Here is a 12,387-nt window from a genome sequence, read left to right as displayed (position 1 = left end):
GATCACTCTTCTGAAATGTAAGATTGGGCACTTTGCAGCTCCTCTAGCTTAGGAGAGTAAATTAGCTGTAAATCTTTTTCTTTCAGTTGCCACAAAATAAGTAGCTTTATATTTAACTTCAATATCATAAGCAGAATAGACTTTTGTAACCAGAAAAGATGTTATGACCTAGATGTGGATTTCTATTCCAGAAATTTATAAAAGTGACATTTTTATGAGACTACCTCACTGTATGTAATGACTGTAATCATCAAGACATTTTGCAAATGAATAGGTGCTGAAGTTTGTTTGACATTATTCAATAATAAAGGTCTAATCTTCTTGCCATGATACATAAATACTTTAATCTGGCTTTGTACAGAGCGCATATAAAATATACTCAGCTGGCAAGTTAAATGCTTGAAAATTGATGGTCCTGTCAGAGAAACTACAGTGCTATAAGAAAACTTGAATTGGAAATAAATATTCTTTTTTCCCTGCTTCTCTTTAAAAACTCTGGACTCTTTAAATAAAACGTCTGGATTCTATTCTCATTTTACTTTCCATATCTGCTCTTCTTGGTGCTGCAGGGCTTCTCCTGCAATTCTGTGTGCAGTAATCACTTCAAGAAATATGTAGACCAGATAGAGTAACTCTTGAGCAGAGATACTGAAATAAACAGAGATTTGTAAAATGTGATCTATCAGGAAAGTCAGACTTGTGTATGCAGGGAAGACTAAGAGAGAGTAAAAGTCTCCCAAGGCATGAAAGGCTGCTGCAGAAAGGAAGGGAGTAGTTTATTCCCTGTGGTCAAGGTACATGGGTAAAAACCAGTACATTTAAATTGCAGTACGAGTTTTCTGGTTAGGTAGCACAGAAGGAGAACAGGCTTTTAGTGAGAAAATTCATCTCTGGAGTGAACTACCTATTTGGGTTCTTCTGATTTCCATGTCTGGAAACTCTGTAGCTCAGAAAGAAAAAAAAGTCAAAGATGTAGTTGATCCTGCCCTGGAGAGATGTAGGAGGTGAAAATGGAGAAAAAGTTTAAATATAGATTCTAATGAAGAGTGTACATTCTTTAAGATGTGCATTTTACTGATATAATATTCTGGGAACTGTGTGTTCTTCCTTCCTCATCACTGTATTGCTATGGTTGAAGTTACTCAATTAGAGCTAGTTCTTCATATTTTAAGCCTTTCTTTGCAGTTGTTAAACTATGTCAGACACTAATGATTTGCCTAAAACTTTGTGATAGATCTTTCATGTATTTTCCCTTAAGCTTTAATTAAAACTATTCAGGTGTTTCCAAGCGTGAGATGAAAGAAAAGTCTTTTTCCTCTTCCTGTGTTAAAAAAAAAATTAAAATAAAATGTAAGTGGGAATTTTCCAACACCGACCCCTGAAACTTTACCTGGAAGTAGAGATTGATAATTGATACATATTGGGAAAGGATGCTCCTCTGTTGCCAAAGGCAACTGTCTCAAAAGAAAAGCCTGATTATTCTGCAAGTTTCTCCCTTTATCTAGGAGTTGGTTTTTTATTTTAACCCAAAGTGCTGTCATCTGAACAACTAGGTATGAGAGGAGAAGAGAACAGATTATTATTTCAAAGAATGAAGCCTGGTTTGAGAAGGACAGTGAGGCTCTGATTAAAGGAGGAATAAGTTGGGAAAGGGCAAAATGGAGATGTAGAGTATGATTAAAAAAAAAAGTGACTCAATTATGTCTGGGCAAAGGAAAGAGGAAGAGGAGCTCAGAGATGGCACCTGGAAGATGATTGGTGGGACAGAGAATGAGGACAGAGGGACTAGTGTGGGAGCAGACTGGAGTGAGCTTTGGCAAAAAGGCTTGGACTTTATGTAGGGGTCCGAGTAGAAGAGAAATCTTTGCTCATGGAACACTCACCCTGCCAGAGTCTGGTGCAGGGGAGCCCACTGGCTTCATGTTGTCCTGCTGCCAGTTACCTGTACAATCCCACCAGGCAAATTCTTAGGTGCCTGGAGTGTCTGGGCTGTGTTCACATTGGATGTTTGGTCTGGTTTGTCCTAATTTGCCTCCTGCTTAATTACAAGGCCCCTGACTTGAGGCACAAGAGCATTTCTTGCCTCAGTGGTGAATAGAATTAGGATTAGTCCATCGCATCAAATCTCTTACGCATTTTTAGACTGCAGGCAAATTGTAGCTGACAGACTGTTTTGTAAGCTGCTTCTGAGCCTGGAGCTCTGAGCCCAAAGCTCATCTGTATGTATATGTCCTCTCCCTTTGTTCCTGGGAGCCCTGGCTCTGAAGGAGCATTAGCTGCTGCCTTCCTGAAGCGATGGGGAGGAGGTGTGCTCAGCAGGTAGTTGGTCATCTACCTCATCAGACTTGGTGGGAATGGGGCAGCTGGGGGCATGTGGCCCCTTATCAGATGAGACCAGAGCTGCATGGCCCTCTTCCGCTCCTCTCTGCTGCTGGGGAGAAGCCTTGTGGCTTACTGTTTGCCTGGAAAGGACTCTCCCTGGAGCAACGGGAAGAGGAGAGCTCCATGCAGAGTCTCTGGGTATCTCAGTGGTAGCTGCTGCCCTGCAGTCTGGCACGTGTTTGACATCAGTGGTGGAGCAGCAGCCTCACTGGGATGAGGCTGGATTCTCAAGTGCCAGCTTAACCCAGAAGCTGACATCCTGCTGCTACTGTGTTAGTTGAAGTGGCAAGGGCCCTGTAATGGGTAGTTGCAGCCCTGCTAGTAAACTACAGTCTGTAGGGAGCTGTGAGAAGAAATAGGTTTTTTCAGATTGCTTTATTAAACCAACCGAGCACTTAATGGATAAAAAAACCTCTCTTTAACTGCAGTCAAACATTCAGAAGTTAAATATCAAATTTAATTTGGCAGCATTGTGGGATACAGTGAACGTAGGTTAAATTTTGTTGTTGCGTGCTAATTTATCCAGAGGATCTGCTGCATCTTTCGAGACAGAAAGGACTGTGAGCTGGGGATGGGGGTGTTGAATGAGAATGGCTCATGTATATGGCTCTTATCCCATTCTCTGGAGTTGTTGCCAAGTCCACAGAGAAGCAGTTAGATAAGATACTAGTGAGATAAGGCAGTTCATCTATGCTATGAGGAACCAGTTTCTGCCTTAAGCTAGTTTTGGATTATTCAAACTGAGTGAGAGGGACAAAACACATCCCAGTAGCAGAGAAATGGAGCTAGTGTATACATTCCACACACACAAGTGTTAAAGTGGCAAGCTAACTGCAATTAAATAAAGGGCAAGAGAGTATTTGCTGAAAAGTTTTGGTTTTCCTCCTTTTTCTGGATGCTGAGACTCACAACTAGTCACCTTGGGTTTTACTTTTCCAAAATAGATCGTGCATGCATAAATGACCTTGGAAATAAGAATGGTTGTTGTTGCAGGGTGATGCAGGTTTGATACCTCGAATTTGTGAAGGATTATTCAGCCAAATAAGTGAAAAAACAAAGCGGAATGAGGCATCATTTCGAACAGAGGTCAGGTAGGTCTTGACATGTTAACAGTTACCAGGTAATCAAACTTATTTCAGTTACAACCACCCTGTTTCATTTTATCTCTGAAAAAAGTGTGTGTTCTTCAAAAATAACTTTCTACGCTTGGCCTCAGTCCTATAATTGATTTTTGTTGGCAGTCGCAGTCCAAATGCACAGCACTTGTAACGTCAACCCAGGAGCTGAGCATTTTGCTTCATTTAAATGACAGTGAAAATGCCTTTGCTACTGGACAGCATCTTCCTTATTTTTAACCTTTATTTCAGGCTGACATTGGCAGATCTCGATCTTGCTGATGCCTGCTTCCTTTCCACTTGCTTTTTGCTTTTTTGGCTTTTTTCCATATGATACAATAAGTTGTAGTCATTTCTGTCTTAAGCCAACTTTGGATCTATTTTCTTTCTCCAAGCATCTTGTGTTCAAACACAGTGTTCACATGAATTTCCTTTTTTTAAAGGCTCTTGAATCAGTCAGTGGCTTTTTATTCTTTCTCTTTCAGTTATCTGGAAATTTATAATGAACGTGTGAGAGATCTTCTCAGAAGGAAGTCGTCAAAAACCAATAATTTACGAATACGAGAACATCCAAAAGAAGGGCCGTATGTTGAGGGTAAAAACACTTCCAGTGTTCTACGCTGGATATTTTATTACCTTCATATATTCTAAAGTGTAATGTCTAATTGCATAGGGCATTTTATCTTTTAAAATATAAAGGATGTTCAATACAGTGCTTTGCTTTGGTAAAAAGCCTCTCATTTTGCATCTTGACTTGCTTTCCCAATTCTAAGATTACTATGTAGTTTTTTATCTATAAATGTATAACATTATAAAATAGTCTTGGGAGTTCAATTGGTTTTAATACTTTGTTGACTGTAATTTATAAATATTAAATGTTTAGGAACCTATTAGGATCTAATTGTCTTAATCTGCTCTCTACCAGGGAAGGTTCACGTCTCTTGTGGGATTATGCTCATGTTATTGCCCTAAATAATTTAGTAAGATTGCATATTTTTTTCTTATTTACTGTAAATGTGTGAGTTGTCCACTGTTCTCATGAGGCCTCATTCTTTTCCTTAAGTGACAAACTGGTGTGACAATAAACACTAATTGTAGCAATGCTTTGCAGTAGTGAGGGTAATTTGAATCCTCTTGTAAAGTAAAATCACATGCATGTATGAGCATACTGTAACACTCTGCTTTTCTTTAGACTTGTCTAAACATTTAGTGCAAAATTATACTGATGTAGAGGAACTTATGGAAGCAGGAAATATAAATAGGACAACGGCTGCCACTGGAATGAATGATGTCAGTAGCAGGTCTCATGCCATTTTCACAATCAACTTCACTCAGGTAACAAAACAAAACTCCCTGGAGAGATTTGACACATTTCGTCAGCGCATAGTGATCCTTTTGCTTTATATGTAGTAAATTCCTTTTCTATTGACTCCTGCTCTTCGTCAGTGTTTTTGGGTGTGCTTTTTAGACAGCCCATGGATAACCTGCTGGATGCAGAGATGGCAGTATGGAAGTGGTTTCCTCTCCAGTCAGAACTTTGCATGTCTCCTCCCAAAAACACACACACACACCCCCCATGCACCCGCTGTTCACTAATGATGAGTTGCTTATTGCAAAGCTTTCAGAAGAGGATGAGAGGCAGGCAGCAAAAGGTTTTGTTCTATTGTTGTACTGTGAAAGTAGAAGGAGGTTTGAAACAGGGCATTCTGAGTTAATTTATCTGAAATGAGACAAAAAAATTGGGAGGAAACCTCAGTTAAAAACAAAAAAATTGCAATTGTCACTTGAACTTGGAGGTGGAAAAGAAATGGAGTGTAAATGTCTGTTCATGCTATGACTTGTTGAAAGCTAAATATGAATATAAATGTTGTAAGCTTAATAAAATGAATACAGCACATGTTCACTGTGCATCATGTAAATTCCAACTCAGTGTCACTGCTTGTCTGTAAGTGGCTAGAAAGTTGCAAACATTATAATTTAAAGAAATAATTTGGGAGTTATGCAGCAATTTATTATCAAATGCCTTTCTCTGGCACCTCTAATACACCCGTCTTCTGAACCTCTGCTATTGTAAACAAGTTAAATTCGGTTGTGTCATGAAAAAGGCCACTTAATTAGATTTAGTAAAATTGCAGCGTTTCATAGCTTAACATATTTTTCTTTGTTTGTTTGTGTTTTTTTTTTTCTTTTCTGTAGGCTAAATTTGATTCTGAAATGCCTTGTGAAACTGTTAGCAAGATTCATTTGGTAGATCTTGCTGGAAGTGAGAGAGCAGATGCCACTGGTGCCACAGGGGTTAGATTAAAGGAAGGAGGGAATATTAACAAATCTCTAGTTACTCTGGGAAACGTAATTTCTGCCTTAGGTGAGTCTCCAGTTTTTTGTGCTTGTCTGTCTTGAGGTTTCTTTTAGTCATTAAGTACCTTTCTGTTTATTTACTTACACAAATAGTGGCCTAACACATACTGGTTTTGAAAATGAATGAAAATACATAATTGCCTTTTTTTTTTCCTACTTCCACATCACAGCTGATTTATCTCAGGATGCAACAAATCCACTTTCAAAGAAGAAACAAGTATTTGTGCCTTACAGGGACTCTGTGTTGACTTGGCTGTTAAAAGATAGCCTAGGAGGAAACTCTAAAACTATAATGATTGCCAGTAAGTGTTTTTAAATTACTTTTTTTGCATTCTAAACAGTTTGTGCTTAATAGGAGTGGCTGTAAATATTTAGATTCCAGATGTTTTGTTAAGGCAGAACATTGTTTACACATATTAATGGTTTCTTTCTATCTGAGCTTTCTAGTAATGCTCTTGTCATTACTTACACTCTTTAAAGAGTGTAAGTAAGGCTTTGTGCATCCAGTCAGTACAAATTTGTTAATCAGTTTGCTGTTCCAAACTGTGTTGCTTTTTGTTGCATTAGTAGCAGAAACAACCTGTTCTCTTTTGACATCCTGTGGGGAAGACTGTCATTTTTATTTACCCCACTGAATGCACACAGTGTTTTAACTTTTTGTCTAAATTTAGTTGTTTGTGTTCAGTCATCTTGCAAATTTCTCTTAGGGTTTCCTTTTTACCTGTAGGATGCTCTGTAAGGATCACTTGGTTTAAAACCCTACCCATGGCATGTGTATTGCAGGTTTGTCAACAAATTGGAATGGGAATTCCATTCCCAAAAACCCCTAGTGAAGCCAGGAGAATGTTTAAGGGGAGGAGAGGATTTTGGATGTTGGAGATTGTGGAATCACAGAATGGTTTGTGTTGGAATAGATTTTAAAGATAGTCTAGTTCCACCCCTCTGGCCATGGGCAGAGACACCTTCCACTAGACCAGGCTGCTCAGGGCCCCATCCAGCCTGGCCTTGAACACTTCCAGGATGGGGCATCCACAGCTTCTCTGGTCAACCTCTTTTGGTGTAAAACTGTTCCCCCTTGTCCTATCACTATCTGCTTGTATACGAAGTTGCTCTCCCCCTTTTTTATAAGGCCTCTTTAAGTACTGAAAGGTTGCAGTGGAGTCTGTCTGGAGCCTTCTCTTCTCCATGCTGAACAACCCCGGCTCTCTCAGCCTGTCTCCATAGCGGAGGTACTCCATCCTTCTGATCACCTTCATGGCCCTCATCTGCACCCAGTCCAACAGATCAACATCTTCTTGTGCTGAGGGCCCCAGATCTGGGTGCAGCACTGCATATGTGGTCTCACAAGGGCAAAGTTGAGGGAGAGAATCACCTCCGTGGACCTGCTGTCCTCACTGCCTTTGATGCAGCCCAGGATGCAGTTGGCTTTCTGGCTTGCAAGCACAGCTTTTCATCCACCAAAAAGAAATCCACGAGTCCTTCTCCACAGGGCTTCTCTCAGTGAATTCTTCTCCCAGTCTATACTCATGTCTGGCATTACCCTGACCTAGGTGCAGCAGCTTGCAGTTGGACTTTCACCTCACAAGGCTCCCAAGCTTGTCCTGGTGCCCCTGGGTGTGAGGAGAAGAGCAGCTCTGAAACTTTTCTCACTCTTTCCTGCTCAAGGGAAACATGGTCTCAACTGATGCACTCCTCTTTTGGGGAATGGTAGGAGAGCAAAAATGAGGGTATAAAATGCATCACATCAAATTCTGGCTCTTCAGTCACTTTGTTACAGTCAAATTCTCTGGATAGCAGTTCCTTGTTGCATGATTTTGGGGATGTTTTTGGAATCCATGCCACTTCTTTTCCTCAGGCTAATCATAGTAGTGCCAGCAAAAGGTCTGGACCAGACTCAGCTTTGCCTTTCTGGCTGTTTAAGTAATGCTGTGCTGGCAACTTTCTTCTTGATGCTTTTTTTTTCGCAGTGACATGCTTGAGTAACTTTTTTTTTTTTTTTTTTTTTTTTTTTTTTTTTTTTTTTTTTTTTTTTTTTTTTTTTTTTTTTTTTTTTTTTTTTTTTTTTTTTTTTTTTTTTTTTTTTTTTTTTTTTTTTTTTTTTTTTGACAGAGGAATTGGGAAGAGAAGTTTTAGAAACACAGTGAGCTTTCAATGCCTGTACTAATGACTACAGTGCCCAGCTTCTTTTTTAGCTACTTCCCCATCTATTAGCGATGCCTCTTCGAGGCAGAGCCCTGATGGTTGATCTTGTCTCCAGCAGTAACTCTACTGGTAACGTGGCTGAATTGCCTAACAGAGCCTGACAAGCTGTCTGGATAAGTTTGGCCTGCCTTTTCTGTAACTAAGCACAAAAACATGCAGGAAGATCATTTCAAACTATAGAAAAGCTGTTATAAAAATACATCCAATTCTGGTTTGTCATATTTCTGTATCGTTTTGTAACATCCTTCCAGAAAAAGAATAATTGAGTAGTGGAGAGGAGGCAGTAGATAAAGCAGAGAAGTGATAGTGTGAGCTAGATGAAGTGTAGTCTGTTGCCAAGTGCATCTCCCATAATTCAGGGAGTCTCTGTGACAAGAAGAATATTTATTACTGTTGAGAGAATGAGAAAGGACAGAATATTTTAGTTACTTGATTATTTTTTTCAGGTGTTTTCATTGTCTGATTCTCTGGGTCTCTTGTTCAGTTTGATCATTAGGATTCCTGGTCCCTCATCACTTCTGGATGGTGTTCACTTCTGTGTTTTTGCTCATCTATTTGGGTGCAGACATTATTTTTTTTAATTGGGAATACCCTATATATTGTTAGGAAAATTGAGGGAAGGATAGCATTTGCACTTTAATTAAAGTCCATTGCTTTTCCTGCTTAGGTTGCTTGTAAAAATAGTATTGGTTTCTCTTGATGCATCGGATAGCTAACAGTTGTGTGCTGCCAGATGCCTGCAGCTCAGAACAGCTAGGTTTCTAAATTATAGAAGCTCTTGTTTTGGTTTTCATGTCTAATTTGTGTTTAATTTCTTTTTAATTTTCTGTTTAATTTCCCTTTAAAAGGACTGAACCCACTCTGTTTTACCTGAAATGTCTTTTCCATTCAATGATTATGTTGGTACTTTTAAAATACTCAACATTTTTCTGATTATTCTAACACACTAATCTCATACAGTGTTTACTTATGCAGAGTTACAGTGACATGAAAGCAGTGGAGTTGGGTGCAGAGTTGGAACAGATTGTAGCCATACTGGTTAATTGTCTATTCCTGTCTCTTCATCCACATTAAGTTTATCTGACTTTTAAAATATAAACTAACTTTAGTAAGTGAAACATATGGTGCTGGATAAACTGTTTCTGATTTCATCTCCTCAGCTATTTCACCTGCTGATGTCAATTACGGTGAAACTTTAAGTACACTTCGCTATGCAAATAGAGCCAAAAACATCATCAACAAGCCTACTATTAATGAGGATCCCAACGTCAAACTGATCCGTGAGCTGAGAGCTGAAATAGCCCGATTAAAAGCCCTGCTTGCTCAGGGGAATCAGGTTAGCTTTACTTGGAATTTATGTGTAATTTTCCTTGAGTTATACCATCTATTTCTAGAATGTAATGGGATAATTATCTTTCATTATATTGATTTGAGTAAACAAGCTCCATGAGGCTATGAATGAATATTATTTTCCTGATTGAGTCAGTTTCCATATGGCCAGCAGATTACCTCTTTTAAATAAGGGGGGAAGAATTGTTATCCCAAAGCTTTTAGGTTTCTCTTGGTATAATCAGAGCTTGATTGCAGTGTGCTGTGGAACAGGTAGTCACCACAGCATGAGGAGACTGAGCTGGGACATTTTCTGTGTCTAACTTGATCAACTGAAGAGGTACTTTATGTAGTATCTTAAAATAAATAGAAAGTTTCAAGTATTTTAGAAAGTTTTAAGTATTTAAGATGCATAAATATAAAAATGTAAGAGTATGAATGGGTTTGAACAGTACGTTTTATTTGTGTTTGGCTGCAGAGTCCGTTAGAAGGCACATAACATGCTAAATAGGTAAAAATAGTGTAGGAAAACACAAATCATTCTGTGCTTCCCTTTTGCATGATTATCTTTTTTTGCTCTGTCAGTATAAGCTGCTATAAACGTTTGCTGCACAGGCTCAGTTAGGTTTAGTTTCTCCTGCATTCCCAGGATGGTGAAACCAAGCTTAACAATAAGGAATTTGCAGTTGGCTCAGACCAGTTGTCTCTTCTGAGTAATATCACTCAGAACTGCTAGATGCCATACTTGAGCAAATACAGTTTGGAAGTATCTGAAATAATTTTTATCTCTAGAATTATCTAATTTTATTTTAGAAGGTTGTACAATGTGAAATGTCAGTTCAGCATGGATTTTTTTAATAAAGACTAATACCTCAGCTGGATTTTGTACTATAAAACATTAGCTTTAAAAGGGGATGAGACCACAGTTGGAAGCAGAAATAGGTATTGTAGATGAATGAAGCAGAGAGCTCTGCTTTGTTATAAACAATTAGAAAATTCTTGATGGAGCTCAATTACTTGATTATACTTACAGTTCTCCCATATTTTTAGGAGAGGAAAGTTAATTTATTTTCAAATTATGCTTTGATTTAGAGTTAGCAAAGTAGATGTAACATGGACCCCTTTGAAGATCTAATGCTTTGACCTAGTTTCAAGCTGTAAAACAGTGGATATCACAAAATAAATCTGGTTCAGTGGTAGGATGTGATAGATGGCTGTGTGGGAGACAACAGAGAACTTGCTCAACTTAATTGAATTTGTGATGGTTGATAAAACAGCAGGTGATGTGTTATGTATGCACAGTAGAATATAAATCTCTGTATAATTTCTTTTGTGGTTTTCCTTTGTATTCCCAGAATGCTGTATTGCAAATGCTTTTGTAGACCTGAAGGTGCTGATTACCAAAATACAGTGCTGGATTCAGTGTAGAAGGTCATATAACAATGAGCACTGCTTGGATGTGTGCGTTGTACAGTAGTTTTCCCTCTTTTAAGACTAATTACCTTAATATATAGTTACTAAAAATAAGCAATATACATACATATTACAGCAAAGTGGTTAACTTTTCATGCATAATAAATTTTCGTGATTAACAGAAGTATAAAGAAAGATGTATCAGGAGTTACCTGTTATAAACATGTCTGGTTTCAGTGTCTGCATGTGTGTGACTATGTGTGGGAAAATAGTACTCTCAAACCAATTTGTATTTGAAATATCTGATTTGACAAGAGTTTGATTGTTCTGTTTACAGTATTTCAAGGTAAAATTAAGTATATTAAGGGATTTTATGCTAAAGAATCAAAAAAAGTTGAACAGTGCATTTCATTTGATTCCCCCAAACGTTGTTATTCTTCTTTCTTTTTGACTTGATGTTTACTTTTTACAATTTTAGATTGCACTCTTGGATTCTCCAACAGCTTTAAGTATGGAAGAAAAGCTTCAGCAGAATGAAGCAAGGGTGAGTTATAATTTTATAAAACAGTTTTTAAACAACAGAAAAAAAAAAGGGAAAAGCTGGCAGTCTGGATGTAGGAGTGTTGGTAATTTTCAGGATTATTTTTATGCACAACTAAGTTTTGTCCCATCAAAGAGCGTTGTCTTGGTGCTATTAAAAAAAAAAAGTGTGTGAATTTGTAATTTTGTTATCCTAAGATAACATTATATCTAAGAACAAAGTATATCTTTTATATTTATATACCAGTTCTATTGCATAAAAAGATTTTTTCCCAGGCCAGCTTGTCTTACTAAACAAGTATGTTTGTAGATAGACTAGAGGGGGAAATGCCACTAAATCATAGTAATAAGTAGCAAGTTACAAAATATTCAGTGTGTAGAAAAGGTTGTAAAGATTCGTGGGGAAAATAGTCAACTCTTTTCTATGCTTTCAAGTAATTAATAATTTGTGTTGTGGGTTTTTAGAAAATTTTAGTATTTATATCTGGTACGCATAAATATGTTCAGTGCCTAATTAGATGTCTTTTTTTAAAGAGGGTCTGAGATCTAGGTGCTCTTTGAAATGTACTTCACACCAAATTGTTTCAATAATCCATCCAAGTGTAGAGGCTGGAAAAAACATTCCCAGACAGTTTAGATAAAAGAATATAGATATAATGATGCTCTCATTTAAAGCTACTGCAAACTGGTTTAAAAAAAAAATAGTATTGGGCAGACTTTGGAAGAGGCAAGAGGGAGATATTTGAAACTAATCAGCTACATGGCAGCAAAGATTTAATTTTGAATACTGTCAACAAGATGCCAATCAAATGTAGATATGATGCCTTTAAAAAATAGGAGCTTCTTAGCTGGTTTAAATGGTCCTTTAGAGTTAGAGAATGAATGCCTTGCTTTGGGAATCCTGTTTTATTTATATCCTTAGTTTTATTTTTGAGTACAAATGAAAAGCTTTTATCTAAGATTAGCCGAGGAATATAAACTGCTGACTGTATGCTAATTAGAGTATGTTATTCATGCTCTGACAGTAATCACAGCTTGTCTTGCTCAG

General features: G+C 37.8%; 1 protein-coding gene across 5 annotated transcripts in view; it reads left to right on the top strand.

Moving 5' to 3' along the window:
* Positions 1-12,387, top strand: part of KIF16B (kinesin family member 16B) — a 132,584-nt gene that overhangs the window by 22,914 nt on the left and 97,283 nt on the right. For all 5 annotated transcript variants that reach the window (XM_027886509.1, XM_027886510.1, XM_027886508.1 and 2 more), the window contains exons 5-11: positions 3,376-3,473; positions 3,983-4,092; positions 4,690-4,832; positions 5,694-5,862; positions 6,026-6,157; positions 9,218-9,393; positions 11,278-11,343. In XM_027886509.1, coding sequence (XP_027742310.1) covers positions 3,376-3,473; positions 3,983-4,092; positions 4,690-4,832; positions 5,694-5,862; positions 6,026-6,157; positions 9,218-9,393; positions 11,278-11,343 — 894 coding nt within the window. The remainder of the gene's footprint in view (positions 1-3,375; positions 3,474-3,982; positions 4,093-4,689; positions 4,833-5,693; positions 5,863-6,025; positions 6,158-9,217; positions 9,394-11,277; positions 11,344-12,387) is intronic.

This window comes from Empidonax traillii, unplaced genomic scaffold (genome assembly GCF_003031625.1).
Source record: "Empidonax traillii isolate 1590-97213 ecotype Southwest subspecies unplaced genomic scaffold, ASM303162v1 scaffold188:size807701, whole genome shotgun sequence".
NCBI lineage: Eukaryota > Metazoa > Chordata > Aves > Passeriformes > Tyrannidae > Empidonax > Empidonax traillii.
This window is presented reverse-complemented; position numbering and strand designations above follow the sequence as displayed.